The sequence below is a fragment of the Physella acuta genome, unplaced genomic scaffold, assembly GCF_028476545.2.
Source record: "Physella acuta isolate Inbredline_101_S28 unplaced genomic scaffold, ASM2847654v3 ptg000051l, whole genome shotgun sequence".
NCBI classification, from domain to species: Eukaryota; Metazoa; Mollusca; class Gastropoda; family Physidae; genus Physella; species Physella acuta.
Window position 1 is genome coordinate 221,688 of NW_026731571.1, and position 20,851 is coordinate 242,538.

At 42.9% G+C, this 20,851-nt stretch overlaps 2 protein-coding genes across 2 annotated transcripts; both read left to right on the top strand.

Annotated features, from left to right (window-relative positions):
• Positions 1 to 172: 172 nt before the first annotated feature.
• LOC131946203 (tetratricopeptide repeat protein 9C) lies at positions 173 to 1,896 on the top strand. The gene is made up of 3 exons (XM_059306864.1): positions 173 to 640; positions 758 to 928; positions 1,451 to 1,896. The coding sequence occupies exons 1-3, from the start codon at positions 367 to 369 to the stop codon at positions 1,549 to 1,551; spliced, it is 546 nt and encodes a 181-aa protein (XP_059162847.1). The 5' UTR covers positions 173 to 366; the 3' UTR covers positions 1,552 to 1,896.
• A 6,359-nt stretch (positions 1,897 to 8,255) lies between these two features.
• On the top strand, positions 8,256 to 19,437 carry LOC131946096 (uncharacterized). Its single transcript, XM_059306741.1, has 8 exons — positions 8,256 to 8,465; positions 9,487 to 10,496; positions 13,409 to 13,624; positions 14,331 to 14,492; positions 15,203 to 15,385; positions 16,272 to 16,388; positions 18,054 to 18,200; positions 18,995 to 19,437. The coding sequence occupies exons 2-8, from the start codon at positions 9,657 to 9,659 to the stop codon at positions 19,238 to 19,240; spliced, it is 1,911 nt and encodes a 636-aa protein (XP_059162724.1). The 5' UTR covers positions 8,256 to 8,465; positions 9,487 to 9,656; the 3' UTR covers positions 19,241 to 19,437.
• The last annotated feature ends 1,414 nt before the right edge of the window (positions 19,438 to 20,851 follow it).

The window sequence follows — 20,851 nt, forward strand, 5'->3', positions numbered from 1 at the left end:
TTATTTTTATTATTTTAGTTAAATTTACTATTTATTTATATTAATTTAGTATTGTATAGTATAGGTCTAGTATATGTTATGTATAGCTAGTTGTGTAGTTAATAACTTAATAGTACTAATAACGGTGACTGATATAATTTTAACAGATGTTTGTTATTTTGTTTCAGAAATTTAGATTCACGATTGTTCATTTTCATCGTTATCTGACAAGACATAATTAATTTAACTCTATCAGTAGTAGTCTACTTCTGAAAGTAATACATGTAGCCTATATAGATCTAGTACTAGATCTATATACTATACTTGAATAATCCATACCTTGTAAAATTTTAATTTCTTGCAATATCTTGAAGAAAATAATTTAAGATGAACTTTGAAGGAAAAATGAGTGACTCTGATAAGTTGTCTAAAGCTAGAGAATTCAAAGAGAAAGGTAATGCTGCTCATAAGGAAGGCAATTTTAAACAGGCAGCTGGTAATTATCATAGAGCGATTCTATACCTCAAAGGTCTTAGTATCAACTGCCCTGATGTGATGGCCGGTTTAACTGGCGTCCCTAGTGAGGAAATTCCAAAAATGACAGCAAATATGGGGGAAGATGCAAGACTCCTAACTTGTGATTGCTATAATAATTTGGCAGGTATTTCCATTATTTTAGTATTTGCTTTTGTATATTTACTTTTTTTTGGTATTAGAAAATCTAGTTGACAATAAAAGGTGTCCTATTTATTAATTTAATCACTTTCAATTAAAACAGCCTGTATGCTAAAAGATCCAGAACCGAAGTACAGAAGAATTATTGAACATTGTGACAAAGCTCTGGAAGTTTCACCAAATAATACAAAAGCGCTTTATCGTAAAGGAACGTCATTGTATGCATTAGGAGATTTTGAAGAAGCTCTTAGTACTTTTGAAAAAGCACAGCCAGGTATGTTCTATAAGTCTGTTGTCTGAAAAGTAGAGAAAGTTTTGAGTTTGGTCCCCAGATCTTAGTCCACAAATGTCTCTGAGTCCACCCAACTCTTATGGGTACCTGACTTAATGTCGAAAAGAAAACTGAGTTCCATAATATGCCACGGTCAGTGTAACTAGTGAACTCTACTTTATCTGTACTTAAGACCATTTGGTCAGAAGGAACTTAACTGCACACTTTTATATATACTGCCTACAGGAAACTTTTTAATATCAACTCTATATCAAGTAAATATAATTATTCTCAAATTAAATTTTCAACGACACAATCAAGTATTTATTAAATCTGAATTAAATTGCTTTATTGATAAATTGTAAGTTTGTTTGAACTGTTTAGGACTGTCTAAAATTCTTTTTTTCTTTTCTTTATATATCTCTACCTGTCATTCAATCTCAAGTAGAAATATCTTTGTTTCACTACTTTATTACTTGTTTATTAATTGTTTTATGTTTACAATTTTTTGTAATGCTTCTGCAGATGCAAACATCAAAAAGTTCATTGACCTTTGTAAGAAAGGCATCAAGAAACAGGATAAAGAAATGGCAGAAAAATTCAAAGGAATGTTTCAGTCCAGATAATCCAGATTTTTGTACATATTTCAGTTTTTACTTTTAAAATATCTAAAACAATATTTTTAATACCAATCTATTAATGGCGTCCATTTTTGTTGTTCTGAACTGCCTGTATTGAAGAATTTTTACGTTTTTGGTGTATTTTAAAGTATAAAATTGGTAAGATAAACAGCCAATGAAATTATAGGTCAATGTTCTCTAAAAAGCTAATCATGATCCTATTCTGTAATGTTGCTACAAAAAGTTATTTGAACATGTTTTAATTCTCAAAAAAGTTTCATTTCATTTCCTGAAGGGTTGTATTTAAATTGTATTTATTTTTTACTTAAATAAAATATTTTTTTACTCATATGTTACTCCTGATTTCTTCATTGTGATAGTATTTCTACAGTGTACATATAAAAGTAATATACAGTGGTCTATATCTATCTATTTATCTATCTATCTATCTATATATATATATATATATATATATATATATATATATGAACATAGTGCTCACCGCACTACCTCTTCATGACGAGGTCATTGAAATGGGTTACAGAAACAGGTTAACTCTACTTCACCTGCCCCCGTGGGCTGACAGATTTCAAAAGGAAATTTTATTTACATACATATGCAGGCCCTTTAGGTATGTCACACTCTGTGTGACATGTCCTGCTAGTGAGTCATGTCCTGCAGGTGTGTCATGTTCTGCAAGTGTGTCATACCCTGCTAGTGAGTCATATATTTGACATTGTATGCCCAATTTTGTATGTGGTCAGGTGGGTAAGCACGTGGATACTAACTCTGTAAGTTCCAAGGTTGAATGCCCAGATAGATGAGGCTTGTTAGCTAGGGACAGCATCCCATCTAGGAGAGACAACTCTAGTTAGCTGGGGACATCTACCCATCTCGGAGAGACAACTCTAGTTAGCTAGGGACAGCAACCCATCTAGGAGAGACAACTCGATAGCTGGGGACAGCCACCCATCTAGGAGAGACAACTCTAGTTAGCTGGGGACATCTACCCATCTCGGAGAGACAACTCTAGTTAGCTGTGGACAGCAACCCATCTAGGAGAGACAACTCTAGTTAGCTGGGGACATCTACCCATCTCGGAGAGACAACTCTAGTTAGCTGTGGACAGCAACCCATCTAGGAGAGACAACTCTAGTTAGCTGGGGACATCTACCCATCTCGGAGAGACAACTCTAGTTAGCTGGGGACAGCAACCCATCTAGGAGAGACAACTCTAGTTAGCTGGGGACATCTACCCATCTCGGAGAGAAAACTCAAAAAACACTTCAAACAGGAGTGGAGCCCCTTGGGCGATGGTAATCCCGCGACCGTAGTTTGTTTCAGGCATCTCTTCGGGTAGGAGGGGGGGGGGGGGGGTGAGCGGAAGTGGATGTATATAATTTATATTGAAAATATATGCCTTAACCCCAGCCGAAATGTCTGAAAGAAACCCTGCCTTAGACACTCTTGAATGCAAAGTTGTGTAGGTAAAGCCCTGTCCCATGTGTACATCAGCTGTGTAGAGAGAGGGGGCCTGAAACAACTGACTCATCTTACTGCCGTGGTTTGGTGCTTGGATTTCCAAGTCGCTATCATCCAATAGTCTTAGACTAAGGAGGCGTATTATTATTTTATGTCTATATTTCAAAATATATTAAACAATTAGACGAAATATGCTAATATTTGAGTCTGTTTTAATAATATTCAAGTTCATTGTTAAATATCACACTTTGTACCTTGCTGAATGCTGTATATCAATCTTTAAACATTAGTAACCTAGTAGAAAAGGTAATTCGTTATACTGCTTACAAAAATATTTGTCCAAATACAAAATCTTAAAGGCCCAACAACTGATAAAGTAGTTCATATGAAAGAATGATTCAAGCCAAAGGTTTCAACTGAAAGCCGATAGCAGCGTGCAGATGATGCAATACGGCCCACGTCGGTTGAGTCACATTACGTAAGCAAACACGACATACTGACCCAAACACCAGTTGCGTACACCGGACGATCGATGCGTTTATCAAAGCACGAGCTGCGTCACATTCTTTAACCAATTAAAGTCTTTGTTCTGTGGTCACGTGCTCGCTCGGACGTCATCGTGTTAATGGTTGTGGGACTAGCGATCTTTTTTATGGTTAGGTTTAATTAGCTGACGTTGGCTTTTGGTTAAAGCTGTTTTGCTTATAATTACGTACTTTAAGACCACGCTTAAATTGTTTTCCTCCAGAAACGTGAAAGGTTGAGTGAAAGAAATGTAAAATCTAACTTGGCTCCAAAAGCCAATCATCACAAGGAATGTGACGTAGGCCTACTCACCTACATAGCATTTGACCAGATTCTAGTCTACACTCATAATACCAGCTGTCTATTTAAAATCACATGTAATCAACGGTGTAATTAAATAATTCTGGACAAATGGCCGCAACTAAATATTGGTGTTCTCTGGCCACCCAGTACAGTACAGGTTGGTGTTCTCTGGCCACCCAGTACAGGTTGGTGTTCTCTGGCCACCTAGTACAGTACAGGTTGGTGTTCTCTGGCCACCCAGTACAGTACAGGTTGGTGTTCTCTGGCCACCCAGTACAGTACAGGTTGTTGTTCTCTGGCCACCCAGTACAGTACAGGTTGGTGTTCTCTGGCCACCCAGTACAGTACAGGTTGGTGTTCTCTGGCCACCCAGTACAGTACAGGTTGGTGTTCTCTGGCCACCCAATACAGGTTGGTGTTCTCTGGCCACCCAGTACAGTACAGGTTGGTGTTCTCTGGCCACCCAGTACAGTACAGGTTGGTGTTCTCTGGCCACCCAGTACAGTACAGGTTGGTGTTCTCTGGCCACCCAGTACAGGTTGGTGTTCTCTGGCCACCCAGTACAGGTTGGTGTTCTCTGGCCACCCAGTACAGTACAGGTTGGTGTTCTCTGGCCACCATGAACAGGTTGGTGTTCTCTGGCCACCCAGTACAGTACAGGTTGGTGTTCTCTGGCCACCATGAACAGGTTGGTGTTCTCTGGCCACCCAGTACAGTACAGGTTGGTGTTCTCTGGCCACCCAGTACAGGTTGGTGTTCTCTGGCCACCCAGTACAGGTTGGTGTTCTCTGGCCACCCAGTACAGGTTGGTGTTCTCTGGCCACCCAATACAGTACAGGTTGGTGTTCTCTGGCCACCCAGTACAGGTTGGTGTTCTCTGGCCACCCAGTACAGTACAGGTTGGTGTTCTCTGGCCACCTAATACAGTACAGGTTGGTGTTCTCTGGCCACCCAGTACAGTACAGGTTGGTGTTCTCTGGCCACCCAGTACAGTACAGGTTGGTGTTCTCTGGCCACCCAGTACAGTACAGGTTGGTGTTCTCTGGCCACCATGAACAGGTTGGTGTTCTCTGGCCACCCAGTACAGTACAGGTTGGTGTTCTCTGGCCACCCAATACAGTACAGGTTGGTGTTCTCTGGCCACCCAGTACAGTACAGGTTGGTGTTCTCTGGCCACCATGAACAGGTTGGTGTTCTCTGGCCACCCAGTACAGGTTGGTGTTCTCTGGCCACCCAGTACAGGTTGGTGTTCTCTGGCCACCCAGTACAGTACAGGTTGGTGTTCTCTGGCCACCCAGTACAGTACAGGTTGGTGTTCTCTGGCCACCCAGTACAGGTTGGTGTTGTCTGGCCACCCAGTACAGTACAGGTTGGTGTTCTCTGGCCACCCAGTACAGGTTGGTGTTCTCTGGCCACCCAGTACAGGTTGGTGTTCTCTGGCCACCCAGTACAGTACAGGTTGGTGTTCTCTGGCCACCCAGTACAGGTTGGTGTTGTCTGGCCACCCAGTACAGTACAGGTTGGTGTTCTCTGGCCACCCAGTACAGTACAGGTTGGTGTTCTCTGGCCACCCAGTACAGGTTGGTGTTCTCTGGCCACCCAGTACAGGTTGGTGTTGTCTGGCCACCCAGTACAGTACAGGTTGGTGTTCTCTGGCCACCCAGTACAGTACAGGTTGGTGTTCTCTGGCCACCCAGTACAGTACAGGTTGGTGTTCTCTGGCCACCCAGTACAGTACAGGTTGGTGTTCTCTGGCCACCCAGTACAGTACAGGTTGTTGTTCTCTGGCCACCCAGTACAGTACAGGTTGGTGTTCTCTGGCCACCCAGTACAGTACAGGTTGGTGTTCTCTGGCCACCCAGTACAGTACAGGTTGGTGTTCTCTGGCCACCCAATACAGTACAGGTTGGTGTTCTCTGGCCACCCAGTACAGTACAGGTTGGTGTTCTCTGGCCACCCAGTACAGGTTGGTGTTCTCTGGCCACCCAGTACAGGTTGATGACGTAAGTAGCTCCCTCATGAAACAGCTAGTGATGACGTAACGGACCACGTTTAAATGAAATAGAATAGAGTCTGTTCTAACCCTTAAGTGACTACGTGTAGGTACGAAGCTGCTGGTCCATCTCTTTGCTGGTAGAATGAAAACTACGGGACACAGGTTGATGGCCTACGGATAATGCGAGACAGGTTGATGGCCTACGGATAATGCGAGACACAGGTTGATGGCCTACGGATAAAAACCTGCCACTAGTACTAGTATAGTACAATAAAGTTTTCAGCGCAAGTTGGGGTCGTGCCCTCAATGTGGCCAGATGGTGTTGCTATTGTTGGTGTTTTGTTGTATGGGCTGTGGTATTGTGTTCGTGTGGATCTATCACAACAAATTTGGCCCAGTTTATGTTGGATCAACAACATTCACACGTACTAAAGACATTCATCATACGGTATGTGTAGAAAGGACATTCATCATACTGTATATGTTTCACAGAGTCACAATGCAGGTTAAGTTATATTTAGACTGCAGGAAATAATACAAGGAGAAATAATCACCGAAGAAGTTCACTAAAAAAGAACTTGATTCTTTGTTTATTGAGTTGGGCTATTTGCTTTAGACTTTAGATCTAGCAGCGGCCGAAAGAAAATTGTGATTTCATAATACTAGCATAAGAAAATATTTCATGATACCAGGATAAGTATAAGTAAAGATTTCATGATACTAGGATAAGTATAAGTAAAGATTTCATGATACTAGGATAAGTATAAGTAAAGATTTCAAGATACTAGAATAAGTAAAAATTTCATAATACTAGAATAAGTAAAAATGTCATGGTACTAGGATAAGTAAAGATTTCATTATACTAGGATAAGTAAAGATATCACATATTTTATTATACTATGATAAATAAGGATTGCACAAACTTCATGATACTAGGATAAGTAAAAAAAGCAAAGATTTCATGATACAAGATAAGTAAAGATTTCATGATACTAGGATAAATAAAGATATCAGATTTCATGATACTAGGATAAGTAAAGATAGCACAGATTTCATGATACTAGGATAAGTAATTATTTAATGATACTAGGATAAGTAAAGAAAGCACAGGTTTCATGATACTAGGATAAGTAATTATTTCATGATACTAGAATAAGTAGAGTTTTCGTGATACTATGATACATAAAGATAGCACAGATTTCATGACTTTAGGATAAGTAAAGATATCACAGATTTCATGATACTTGGATAAGTAAATATTTAATGATACTAGGATAAGTAAATATTTCATGATACTAGGATAAGTAAAGATATCACAGATTTTATTATACTATGATAAATAAGGATAGCACAAACTTCATGATACTAGGATAAGTAAAGATAGCACAAATTTTATAATACTAGGAAAAATAAAGATAGCACAGATTTCATGATACTAGGATAAGTAAATATTTCATGATACTAGGATAAGTAGAGATTTTGTGATACTAGGATAAGTAAAGATCGCACAAATTTCAGTAGCGTTTATACGAAGATCCATCCCAGCAGGTGGGAGGTGGGGGGGAGGGGACGGAGGGGTCGTGAGTTGGCACATTGCTCAGAGTTCAGAGGATTGTGCTGCATCTCTTTACAGCTGATTGGCTTGTCCAGTCTCCAACTCTGTCTCAACACTAGGATGCTAGTAGCAAACAGAAAGACAACAATTCATCCTGTCAACACTAGGATGCTAGTAGCAAACAAAATCTGGTTCATTCATCGTGTCAACACTAGTATGCTAGTAGCAAACAAAAACTGGTTAATTCATCGTGTCAACACTAGTATGCTTGTAGCAAACAAAAGTTTGTTAATTCATTGTGTCAACACTAGTATGCTAGTAGCAAACACAAAAACCCATCACCTCAACAAGCTGACTTGGCAATGTGGAAGCAACAGGTCCAGTCATATAAGACCCGGCACACGCCCACTCTGCTATCCATTTCTCCATTGGATTTGATCCCATCTGTCGACCCCACACCTCCACACCTTGCGTTCTTCACTTGCAGACGACCACTAATCAAAATGGCCGGGATGTTCTTAAATTACACGTGCGTATATTTTTTTTTGTCTCATCTACATGACAAAACTTGTATGTGTGTCGTGACTCGTGTTCATGTACCTAACTAACACCTTACTCCGTGGACACGTCCGCCATCTTGATGACGTCTGCTGACCTCGGTCACCGGTAACCCAAATATCGACCCAACAGCTGATCGAAACGAAAACAAAACAAAAACAAGGAAAAACGCGTCCATTTGCGTCATCACCGGCTGAAAAAAATCGAGTTCCCATAACTGAGCTCAAGTCAGATTGGACGGTATAAATAGCCGGGAGGTTTCTCCGACGTGGGCGAGTTATGAATGAAAGTTTTTGCTTGATCTCGTGAGGATCAGTCGTGGAAACAATACCGAGTGTGTTTACCCCGGCCGGAGGGTTTTCTTGACTAGCTTATTGTTCCACAACTTTCGTGGTTTCGTTATGGAAGATTAGCAGACGTAATCCAAACGTGCGGATAACGGATATCTTACCTAAATCTTTACCATATTAACGTGAGTTGTGTGTGCATTGATTGAAGAAGGTAAGATTTTTTCCCTTTCTATTCACTGTTGGAATATTGAATATGCATCAGGACTTTAAATCTACATATTTTCAAATAATATTTTAAAAACTGATTTATAGATAAAGCTTATATCTACAATTCAATGCAATGCCGTTTTTAGCTTATTACACAAGTTTGTCTCTAATGTAACAAATACTATCCACCAAAAGTAGGGTGCATCATCCACCGAAACTAACACTGTCCGCCAAAAATTTGACAACATCAACCAAAGCTTCACACTATCCACCAAACACCATCCACATCAGCTGACCCATCATCCACCATCCACCACCCACTATCCACCGCAGCTAACCTACCATCCACAACCCACCACACACCATCCACCACCCACCGCAGCTAACCTACCATCCACAACCCACCACCCACCACCCACGCCGCTGGGTGCACCAAGTACTATCTGATTGATCGTCACGTCTGTCTGTCTTTGGGCAGCGACATCCCGGAAGCAGCAGATGTCGTCTGGTTATTAAAATACCGCGCGGCTGTGGAAAGCAATAAGTATAGAGTGATTTCACTGTCACTTTAAAGCCGAGGGACGGTGTCCTAACCGACCCCGCCACACCGGTAGCTGATGTCGACACTAGCCAGGACATTCACTCTATCATACTTGTCTCTTCCTCCTGATATATATATATATATATATATATATATATATATATATATATATATATATATATATATATATATATATATATATATATATATATATATATATATATATATATATATAGTTATAGTAAATTAATCGTAGTACAAATGCATAGGGGTTTATATTTTTGAATATTTGGAACGTTAACTACATAATTAAATAATTTGGCAGCATGTATAAAATATGCGGGGTTTGTGAATGTTTGTGAGTTGTGCTGTCAGCGTCTATAGGCGCCGTTGAAAAGTTCACCAAAAATGTGCACCTAGGCAATATAATCTAGTCTTACTTTTATCTCGTCTATGCGACTTTACAATTTCTTGACCCTTTCAGATAACGATTTTTTGGACACCATGAGACGCCCCTGTCTGTAGTGCGACAAAGAGATCTGTGAGTCAAGTTTGCAAAGATCCCGTGTGTTTGATCTGGCACGGCCCAATGAAATACACGACCCTGTGAGTCAAGTTGGCAAAGATCCCGTGTGTTTGATCTGGCACGGCCCAATGAAATACACGACCCTGCCCGTCATGTTGATCCAGGCAAGCAAACATGCCAGCACGCACAAACCCAAGTCCAAGTGTCCTTACCTCTCCCTGCACATCAACGACCTGCCCGACGAGGTCCTGGTCAGGATCTTCACCTTCTTCAGGCCCATCGAGGACGATCTGCCCGCGCTCGCCCTCGTCTGCCGGAAATGGCGCCGTATCCTGCAGACGACGAGCCAGTTGTGGCGGGAACTGCACATCAACCCGTCTGTGTACGAGTACTACCACTTCAGCATGGTGTGCTGTGTGTTCCGCGTGTACGGGTATCACGTGCACAGACTCACGTGGTACAAGAACTCTCCTGTGTACGAGAGCATGTTCGCGCTCATCCCCCGGCTCTACAACCTCCGCTACCTCCGTCTGCCCATCCTGTGGACCCGGGCCGTGGTTGAAAGCCTGCAGAACCTCAGCCATCTGGAACACATCCAAATCAACGGAGGGTTCGCCCTGACGGACGATGACCTGGAGCTGATCTCCGAGTCATTTCCTGGCCTGAGGGAGGTGTCCTTGAACGCCTGCTGGAGGGTCACGTCTGCAGGTGTTGACCAGTTCCTTTCGTCTTTGGACCGCCTGGAAACGTTCAAGTTAAAAATCAACTCCGGCCTGCCGCTCCATGACGTCAGGAGTGAGCACGCCATGAGGGAGGGGGGGCACATAGCCCACTCTGTGTCCGAGACCCTCCACTCCCACTGCCTGACCGTCCTGTGCATCCACTTCATCCCCATCGAGATGGACGAGCTGTGGACAGTGGTCAAGCGACTGACCAGTCTCAAGAAGCTCAGCATTAGCAACTGTGAGGTAGGCTTTCTTACTTACACTTACACACATCAGCTTTAGACTGACATCAGCTGTAAGCTTAGGTATAGACCCTAATTGTAAGGCAGCCTTCCAATGAGTACAAGCACAATTCCCAAATGTCAGGAGTTTAACAAAGAGACAGCTGTCTGGCGTGACGCTAGCACCAGCTGGACTCATCAAATGGCACCAACACTAGACGCCATCTAGTAGTCCGTTCTCCAGGTCTGAACATTGTCAAGTTGAGCCGACTGGTATACAAAATGCTAAGGTCCACTGATCATGTCCAACGGATCTACATACCAATCTGTCTGTCAGCTAATCCCTCCCCCCCCCCCCCCAATGCTGTCTGTCATCTCCACACCCCCTGTACAAAATGTCTGCACTTACCCCCCACCCCACACCCCACCCCCTGTACAAAATGTCTACACTCACCCCCCCACCCCACCCACCTGTACAAAATGTCTGCACTCACCCCCACCCCCCACCCCCACCTGTACAAAATGTCTACACTCACCCCCCACCCCACCCACCTGTACAAAATGTCTGCACTCACCCCCACCCCCCACCCCCACCTGTACAAAATGTCTGCACTCACCCCCACCCCCCACCCCCACCTGCCGACCCCCACAGGTTGTTGACTCCACGGTGAGAGCACAATTAGCACGTGCAGTGACGTGCACTTATGACGTCGGCTACTAGCGTGACTCACCCCTCCCCCTGCGACCATAGATTGTGAAACCTCCCCTACCCCACCCCGGTAAACCTATTGACCACTGATTAAACCTACCTAGCAACCTGCTGCGGGTGTGGCCCAGCCTATATTTGCTAGAACAAAGCAACAGCTGGGCCCCTGAATCCATACAGCACAACCCACAAGTTACATCTAGGCACGGGGGGGGGGGGGGGGGGGGGGGGGGGGGGGGGGGGGCGGGGGGGGGGGGGGACTGAGGCTTGGACCATATAGAAAACTATAACTTTACCCAGTGTATTAGAGTATTAGTTATTGGTTTTTTGTGTGTGCAAAACATTTTTTTTTATTGCGCACCTGTGGTAGTTATTTATTTTCATTGAAAAAATCAGGTTTTCTTAATTATATGACGCAATATGACGCAATATAAAATCAGCCTTTCAAAATTATATGACGCAATATGACGCAATACAAAATCAGCCTTTCAAAATTATATGACGCAATATGACGCAATACAAAATCAGCCTTTCAAAATTATATGACAGAATACAAAATCAGTCTTTCATAATTATATAATGCAATACAAAATCAGGTTTTCATAATTATATGACGCAATACCGTAGACGGAGCCAGAACAAAAATAATTACATTCCAACCAGTGTTTCTTCCAGGCATCTCCCCCCCTCCATCTCCCCCCCCCCCCCTCCAACGAAATGGAATTTATATAGAAACATACTTTTACCTGTGTCCGTTCCCCCCGGAAAATTTCAAGTCGTCGTCTTGAAGACACATTGATTCCAACTCCTTTATTGTACATCAATTGTTAGTCCATTGTCATAATATACAGTCAGTACACTTGTCATAGTATAGTCCCACATTCATTGAAGACAAATTCTCAGTGAGAGAGAGGAAAACTAAACGTAGTATTGAAGACAACTGTAAGAGACAGCTAGCTGCTGTCGAGACAGCATACTCGGACAGCCACGTCTGTCCACCGGACAGTTATGACGTCAGCATGGCTGATGACGTGGAGTTGCAGATGTTGGCGTGACTCACACGACGCGACAGGGGAGGGGGGGGCGTAATTAGAGGAGGTGGAGGTCGGAGAATAGATGGGGGAGGTGGGAAGGGAGAAGAGTGGGAGGATATCTGAGTAGGCCTACAGTACATTCTATTCCCGCCCCACCCCTGCACAGTGTGATGCAATATCCCCGTCCCCGGGCCTTGTCCCCTGGACAGCCAGATCAGCATCTGAGTACTTACATCGATTGGCGCGAATCAAAGCAAACGATGACGTCAATCAAGTCTGATCAGACATTTGTATTGTTAGGATAGAAGGATTCAAGCTCTCGGCATATGCTGAAGCTTACTTGATAGCTTACATCGAAGCTTACTGCATAGCTTACACATTCTAATTGTCACACAATCTCCCACATTCTGTCAACAATCCTACATCCGTCTGTGATGTAGCATAGCTTCACAAATTTTTGTCCTAAACCTTAAACGTTTTGTGAGGATGTGCAATCTACACAAACACATCAGGGCAACACACTTTACAACACAAACACATCAGGGCAACACACTTTACAACACATACAACATGCATTCGTGTGTGTATGTGGATTACACAATATCAAGTTCACATAAAGATACATAAAAAAACATTCATGTATCCATTAACACAGCCACACACACAACCACTTACACACACACACAGCCACACACACACACACACACACAAACACATTTCTTACACAATCACATTAATACAAATGTACTTAGTAAACCATAACCCCGCTTTAATCTGAAAGATAATCGCATTAATTCTCCGAAACTTCAAGCTAATCGTCCGCCCGGTGATCAAAGAAGGATAAAACAGCGACCGTCTGGGCGGATCGAAGATTCGAACCCACGGGGTTGGCTAATCTCTTTGGTACACACTGGGCCGCATCTAACAGCCAATGTTGATTCTCTGGCAGTAAAAAATACATTGACGTCATCAGCAACACACGGTCGTTCAGGTCGAGTGATCCGGATGTCCGGAAATAAATTTATCCAATGTTCCGGATATCCGGAAATAAGTTTGTCCAGTGATCCGGTTGCCATCACCCCCCCCCCCCCCCGCTGCAAACCTTACATTGACCCTGACCCTGAGGTTGCCATCACCCCCCCCCCCCCCCCCCCCCAGCTGTAAACCTGACCCTCGTGTTGCCCTCTCCCCCAGCACCTCCACGGTATCCGCCTGGTGTCCGACTCGCTGCTCAAGTTCTACCTGTTCAACCTGTGGAACGTCCTGTTCGTCAGCGTGGAGACACCTGAGCTACGTCACATCACCATAGACCCGGGCATGGAGTCCATGGAGCACCTGGAGCTCTTCGCCCCCAGGCTCCGGCGGGCGTGCATCAACGGGAGCAATGTCCTCAGGACGCTCAACATCAAGGTGAGTCGAATATGCCCTTAACATCAAGGTCAGTCGAATATGCCCTTAACATCAAGGTGAGTCGAATATGCCCTTAACATCAAGGTCAGTCGAATATGCCCTTAACATCAAGGTGAGTCGAATATGCCCTTAACATCAAGGTCAGTCGAATATGCCCTTAACATCAAGGTGAGTCGAATATGCCCTCAACATCAAGGTGAGTCGAATATGCCCTTAACATCACGGTGAGTCGAATATGCCCTCAACATCAAGGTGAGTCGAATATGCCCTTAACATCAAGTGAGTCGAATATGCCCTTAACATCAAGGTGAGTCGAATATGCCCTTAATATTAAGTTGAGTCGAATATGCCTTTAACATCAAGTTGAGTCGAATATGCCCTTAACATCAAGTTGAGTCAAATATGCCCTCAACATCAAGGTGAGTCTAGAACCAAGACCACCCTGGTGCCTTGAACAACACGTAAAGCCCAAACGCTTTGTGTGAGTGTGCTCAATCGTGTCCTGTCGTGTCCTGTCGTGTCCTGTCGTGTCCTGACATGTGAGTGTGTCTTGACGTGTCCTGTCGTGTCCTGTCGTGTCCTGTCGTGTCCTGTCGTGTCCTGTCGTGTCCTGTCGTGTCCTGTCGTGTGAGTGTGTCTTGCCGTGTCTGCTGTAATTCAGGCACTATTAAAATGATGAAATCACCCTGTGACTTCTCCCTTCCAGAGCGACAAGCTGAGTTTCCTGGAGCTGTCTAACTGTGAGGTGCTGGACATGAGAAACCTGCGGGATCAGCTCAAGAGGAACTCGAGCCTGCTGTGTCTAAGGGTGGGCTGTCTCAGTCAGGACAGCCTGCTGTTGGATGAGGACGTCATTCCCAACCTGCAGGTCAGGGGACTCTTTGGTTTGACCAGCAATCTGGACTTTAGACTTTTTGGTTTGACCAGCAATCTGGACTTTAGACTTTTTGGTTTGACCAGCAATCTGGACTTTAGAATTTTTGGTTTGACCAACAATCTGGACTTTAGACTTTTTGGTTTGACCAGCAATCTGGACTTTAGACTTTTTGGTTTGACCAGCAATCTGGACTTTAGAAGTTTTGGTTTGACCAGCAATCTGGACTTTAGAATTTTTGGTTTGATCAACAATCTGGACATTAGACTTTTTGATATTTGACCAGCAATCTGGACTTTAGATTTTGTGATGTTTGACCAGCAATCTGGACTTTAGACTTTTTGGTTTGACCAGCAATCTGGACTTTAGAATTTTTGGTTTGACCAGCAATCTGGACTTTAGAATTTTTGGTTTGACCAACAATCTGGACTTTAGAATTTTTGGTTTGACCAGCAATCTGGACTTTAGATTTTTTGGTTTGACCAGCAATCTGGACTTTAGAATTTTTGGTTTGACCAACAATCTGGACTTTAGACTTTTTGATGTTTGACCAGCAATCTGGACATTAGACTTTTTGATATTTGACCGACACTGAAATCAAGCCTTTAGCTCTACGTGTACAAGATTTAGTGTAGAAAGTTATGTGAGCACCACTGCTGTATGACAAGACATTGCTCACCCCATACTTTTCTCCCACCCAACAGGAGCTGTGCATGCTGGGAGACTTCTCGTGCGAGGCCGTGCACCTGCGCAGTCCGTGTCTCCGGCTGTTCCACACCGACTCGGACAACGACCTCATCACCCTCAACCACATCTACATCACGGCCAACCACCTGTGTAAGGTGGCACTCATAGGCATGCCGGCCCTCAAGACAATGACGATACAGGTAAGTAGCGAGCCACCCCAGGTAAATAGCGAGCCACCCCAGGTAAATAGCGAGCCACTCCAGGTAAATAGCGACCTACTCCAGGTAAATAGCGAGCCACTCCAGGTAAATAGCGAGCCACCCCAGGTAAATAGCGAGCCACCCCAGGTAAATAGCGAGCCACCCCAGGTAAATAGCGAGCCACCCCAGGTAATTAGCGAGCCACTACAGGTAAATAGCGAGCCACTACAGGTAAATAGCGAGCTACTCGAGGTAAATAGCGAGCCACTCCAGGTAAATAGCGAGCCACTACAGGTAAATAGCGAGCCACTACAGGTAAATAGCGAGCCACTACAGGTAAATAGCGAGCCACTCCAGAGGTTCAAAGTGACATTTGATATGGTGAACTTAATGACTTCTAGCATTAGGAACTCTAGCTTATAATAGGACCACTAGGAGTACTAGGACATAGCTAGGAACATTTTCACTTAGCTGTAGGACCTCTAGCACCTAGCTGTAGGACCTCTGTTAGTCCCGACAAGTTCCCCCATGTTTGCCTCTACCCCCAGTGTGTCATATTTGCCTCTACCCCCAGTGTGTCATATTTGCCTTTACCCCCAGTGTGTCATATTTGCCTCTACCCCCAGTGTGTCATGTTTGCCTCTACCCCCAGTGTGTCATACTTGCCTCTACCCCCAGTGTGTCATATTTGCCTCTACCCCCAGTGTGTCATGTTTGCCTCTACCCCCAGTGTGTCATACTTGCCTCTACCCCCAGTGTGTCATATTTGCCTCTACCCCCAGTGTGTCATGTTTGCCTCTACCCCCAGTGTGTCATGTTTGCCTCTACCCCCAGTGTGTCATGTTTGCCTCTACCCCCAATGTGTCATACTTGCCTCTACCCCCAGTGCGTCAGTGTCGACTCCATTGAGCTCAACCTGTGCAGTGATGACCAGCTCCAGCTCGACTCTTGCGTCATCCAGGCTCTCAGCTCCATCGGTTTCCTGCGACTCTTTGACTGTAAGGTGAGTTGTTCGGTGACTCTTTGACTGTAAGGTGAGTTGTTCGGTGACTCTTTGACTGTAAGGTGAGTTGTTCGGTGACTCTTTGACTGTAAGGTGAGTTGTTCGGTGACTCTTTGACTGTAAGGTGAGTTGTTCGGTGACTCTTTGACTGTAAGGTGAGTTGTTCGGTGACTCTTTGACTGTAAGGTGAGTTGTTCGGTGACTCTTTGACTGTAAGGTGAGTTGTTCGGTGACTCTTTGACTGTAAGGTGAGTTGTTCGGTGACTCTTTGACTGTAAGGTGAGTTGTTCGGTGACTCTTTGACTATAATGTGAGTATTGGCTGCCGGACTAGTTTCTCCAACAAAATATTACGTGTCATCTTGTTATGCGCCATATAACCCGTTAATTCCGACTTTCAGGATTTGCTTTCATAGCCTTTGCCCAACCAAGAACAAACTACAACACAGCAGTTGTTTGATGTTGTAGTTTTCCCTCCTGGATAGGTTGTGGTCCCCAGCTAACTGGCATTAAATGCCGTTCGTGTGTCAGTTTTCTATGTAGTTTTGACGGCAATAATTCTCTTATCGGTGTGCTAAAGTCTTTTGACGATTGGCTAAGCTCCCAATGATTTATTGAATGGCTCCTCACAGCTCCGCGGGGAGATGTTTATGAGAGTCATTTATCGCGGCTTAATGAGCGTGCATTAGAGTTTCTGAATTAATTAATAAAATTATCTTTTATTTGTGTGTTGGACACACAGAACAGATGTAACATCTGGGTCTTGAGATTTGTATCGTTGTGAGAAGGGGAGGGAATAAAGGGAAATCACTGTTATTTTCTATTCATTTTACGGCAATATGTTTGTCTACCCTTTCGGTTTTTTGCGGGGGTAGACTCCAGAAAAAACAACTTTTAAATTAAAACGTTTAATTGATTTATTTGTGTATGTAAAAGCTAGGGTACTTAAAGGAAAATATTTGCAAGCATCGGGGACTTTTTTGAAAATATGGTTGCCATGGTAACGGCGGACATCTTGAAAATAATAACCTTTTGTGGAGTTCTAAAATTTCATAAACAAACATATATATCTTCTTCTACTAACATTAATAGAGTCAGCTAGCTAGTTTTTGTAACAGAAAACACTCTAGAAATTATTTTTTTTTTAATCTTCAAAATTTGGTATCGTGAAATTTCATTGAAATCAATGCTAAATTTAATGGTTTTTTACCATAAAAAACGTTGAAAATTTGAAAAAAAATATTTCTAGCTGTTTTTCGGTTACAAAAACTAGCCAGCTCACTCTATTAGTGTTAGTACAAGAAGGATCAACGATTATATGGGCTGTTTATAAGCTACTTCTATGACATTTTAGAACTCCACAAAAGGTAGTTTTTTCCAAAATGGCTTCCATTGCCATGGCAACCATATTTTCAGAAGAGTCCCTGGTACATATAAATGTTTTCTCTTAAGTACTCTAACTTATACATACACAAATAAATAAAAAAGGCTTATTAATTAAAAAGTTTTTCCCCCATTTTTTTTACGGAGCCTATCGCCTTATAATTTATTGTAAGGGAGAGAATAAAGGTCGACGTGTGATGAATTGTAACGGGGGTAATGAAGGTAGACGTGTGATGACATGTAAGGGAGGTAATGAAGGTCGAAGTTTATTGAATTGTTGCAGGTCAACCTGCTGTCACTGTCCACCCCTCTGGTCAGGACGGTCGTGCTGTACAGGTGTCACGTGACCGACTACGCCCTACAGATGGCGCTCCACGGGTGTCCCAACATCAGCCATCTTAACCTGGAGAAGTGTCGCAACATCACCAGGGTGAGTCTGTTTACAGGGGTGGGGGAGGGTGGGGCACATTGTAACATCACCAGGGTAAGTCTGTTTACAGGGGTGGGGGAGGGTGGGGCATTCATCACCAGGGTGAGTCTGTTTACAGGGATGGGGGAGGGTGGGGCAAACATCACCAGGGTGAGTCTGTTTTAGAGGGCTGGGGGAGGGTGGGGCAGGAAAAGTCCTCTATCCTCAATGTATTTCTATATACATGGACATAGTCGTATATCCAATACTTATTCCCACGTTTTCTTTAAATTGCTTTCGTGTCTGTTTGTTTGTTTGTTTGTTTGTTTGTTTGTCTTTCCATCAAATCTTGCGATCGAAATTTCGGGTACTTCCCAGTTAGCTAGCGCGCAGAAATTTACAGGGAAGCTTTGTTTCCGATGACAATACAATATTCAATTATTATTATTACTAAATTGATCCATGGAAAATTTTTATTGATCATTTTAGACTCCTATTGATTTGTACAAAAAAGGGACATAACCTAGTAATTGTAATTTGATAAAAACAAGGTTCGGTACGTTCCCTCTTCTGGCTTCTACTTTTTAGTTCAATCAGAAAACGTGGGGGTTTTTTTTTTTAATTTTTTTAATGATAATTATTTTTCAGTCAGTCTTGATCTTTATAGGGGGGGGGGGGGACAACAGATATAATATTCCAGTCAAACTTTTGTAGTTACCTCCCTCTTCTGGTCTGATTTGTCCTTATTTTTATGTGTTAACTAAATACTTTTGTCCTGACCTCCATTGACCTCCGTTGACCGCATCCCTCCCCAGGTGTCGCTGGATGCCCCACCCCTCAAGTTTCTCAACATGTTTGGGTGCCGGGACATCCACCGGCTGCAGCTGGACTGTCCGCAGCTACTGGCCATCAACCTGGGTCAGTGTCCCAATGTCCGGCTCTTTCTGGCGGGGGTGGAGCAGGAAGTGACGTCAGTCAGCCCGGATATCCAGGTGGTCACGCCCTCCGAGAACATCCGGTGGAGTCACGACTACCCTCCCCAGCTCTACGTCTGTGGCTAGTGGGGGAGGGGGGTACAGAGTGGAGTGCTCACATTGGTATGTGGGGTTGACCCTTGCATCCATGTGTGTGTTGAGGCTAGCAAGTGTGTGTGTGTGTGTGTGAGTTGATGCTAGCAAGCGTGTGTGTGTGTTGATGCTAGCAAGTGTGTGTGTGTGTGTTTTGATGCTAGCAAGTGTGTGTGTTTGACGCTAGCAGTAATGTGTACGTGTGGCTAGTGTTGAATTGTGTGTGTGTGTGTGGGGGGGGGGGGGGTAACAGTGTGGTTGAATCTATGTGTGTGTGTGTGGCTAAACACTCTGTGGTTAACGATTTGTAAGCTCTTTGAGCTATTCGTGTAAGCTCTTTGAGCTAATGTATCAACTGTGTACAAGCCAGCAAGTCATAGCTGACGGACATGCGTAATCATAACACCATTTGATGATTTATATTCATGTTTGATATTTACACCATGAAGTGAATTATGACAACATTTGATGATTTATATTCATGTTTGATATTTACACCATGAAGTGAATTATGACAACATTCGATCATTTATATTCATGTTTGATATTTACACCATGAAGTGAATTATGACAACATTTGATGATTTATATTCATGTTTGATATTTACACCATGAAGTGAATTATGACAACATTTGATGATTTATATTCATGTTTGATATTTACACCATGAAGTGAATTATGACAACATTTGATGATTTATATTCATGTTTGATATTTACACCATGAAGTGAATTATGACAACATTCGATCATTTATATTCATGTTTGATATTTACACCATGAAGTGAATTATGACAACATTTGATGATTTATATTCATGTTTGATATTTACACCATGAAGTGAATTATGACAACATTTGATGGTTTATATTCATGTTTGATATTTACACCATGAAGTGAATTATGACAACATTTGATGGTTTATATTCATGTTTTGATATTCACACTATTGAAGTGAATTTTGACAACATTTGATGATTTATATTCATGTTTTGATATTCACACAATTGAAGTGAATTATGACAATATTTGATGATTTCTATTCATGCTTTAATATTCACACCACAAAGTGACCTTTTGCAACATGTTTCAAGTTGATTTATTGTGTGAAGTTTTGTGGCTGATGTTTGTGGTTAAGCTTTATGGTTAAGGTATGATTTGTTGAAGCTGTAAGTACTGCCTATGTGTAAACTCGACATTTTATAATGTGTTTTATAAAGCTGTGATTTATTTCTGTATTTTTCACATAACTTCTTGTCCAACACTTCTTGGTAGTGATGTTATTTCTTGATTTTATTTTAGCCTTAGGTACATTAATTACCATTGGGTCATTTAGCGACACACCCCCTGGGGCTTCCATGGGTCAACACATGGGTCACTGGGTCAGCTAATGGTCAATGGGTCAGTTCATGGGTCATAGTTTAATGCAGCTGTATATATTCAAGAAGTGACAATATCTAGTCCCTCTGCCTCCTGCACTCCCCCACCCCATGGGGGGGGGGGTGTCAAGGTCAGGTGCATACATTATATTTTTGTATTGTGTTGTAAACCTACAATGTTGAAACTCTCTCGGCTGTCACTCAGCGCACACTTTTATTTTGTTAC

Excerpts from the sequence above, each read along its gene's own strand:
- LOC131946203 (XM_059306864.1), top strand. The coding sequence starts at position 367 with ATGAACTTTGAAGGAAAAATGAGTGACTCTGATAAGTTGTCTAAAGCT. Across the intron at positions 641-757 it reads TTGCTATAATAATTTGGCAG|CCTGTATGCTAAAAGATCCA; the intron begins GTATTTCCATTA and ends CAATTAAAACAG. Across the intron at positions 929-1,450 it reads TTTTGAAAAAGCACAGCCAG|ATGCAAACATCAAAAAGTTC; the intron begins GTATGTTCTATA and ends ATGCTTCTGCAG.
- LOC131946096 (XM_059306741.1), top strand. The coding sequence starts at position 9,657 with ATGAAATACACGACCCTGCCCGTCATGTTGATCCAGGCAAGCAAACAT. Across the intron at positions 14,493-15,202 it reads ACGTCATTCCCAACCTGCAG|GAGCTGTGCATGCTGGGAGA; the intron begins GTCAGGGGACTC and ends CCCACCCAACAG. Across the intron at positions 15,386-16,271 it reads TCAAGACAATGACGATACAG|TGCGTCAGTGTCGACTCCAT; the intron begins GTAAGTAGCGAG and ends CTCTACCCCCAG.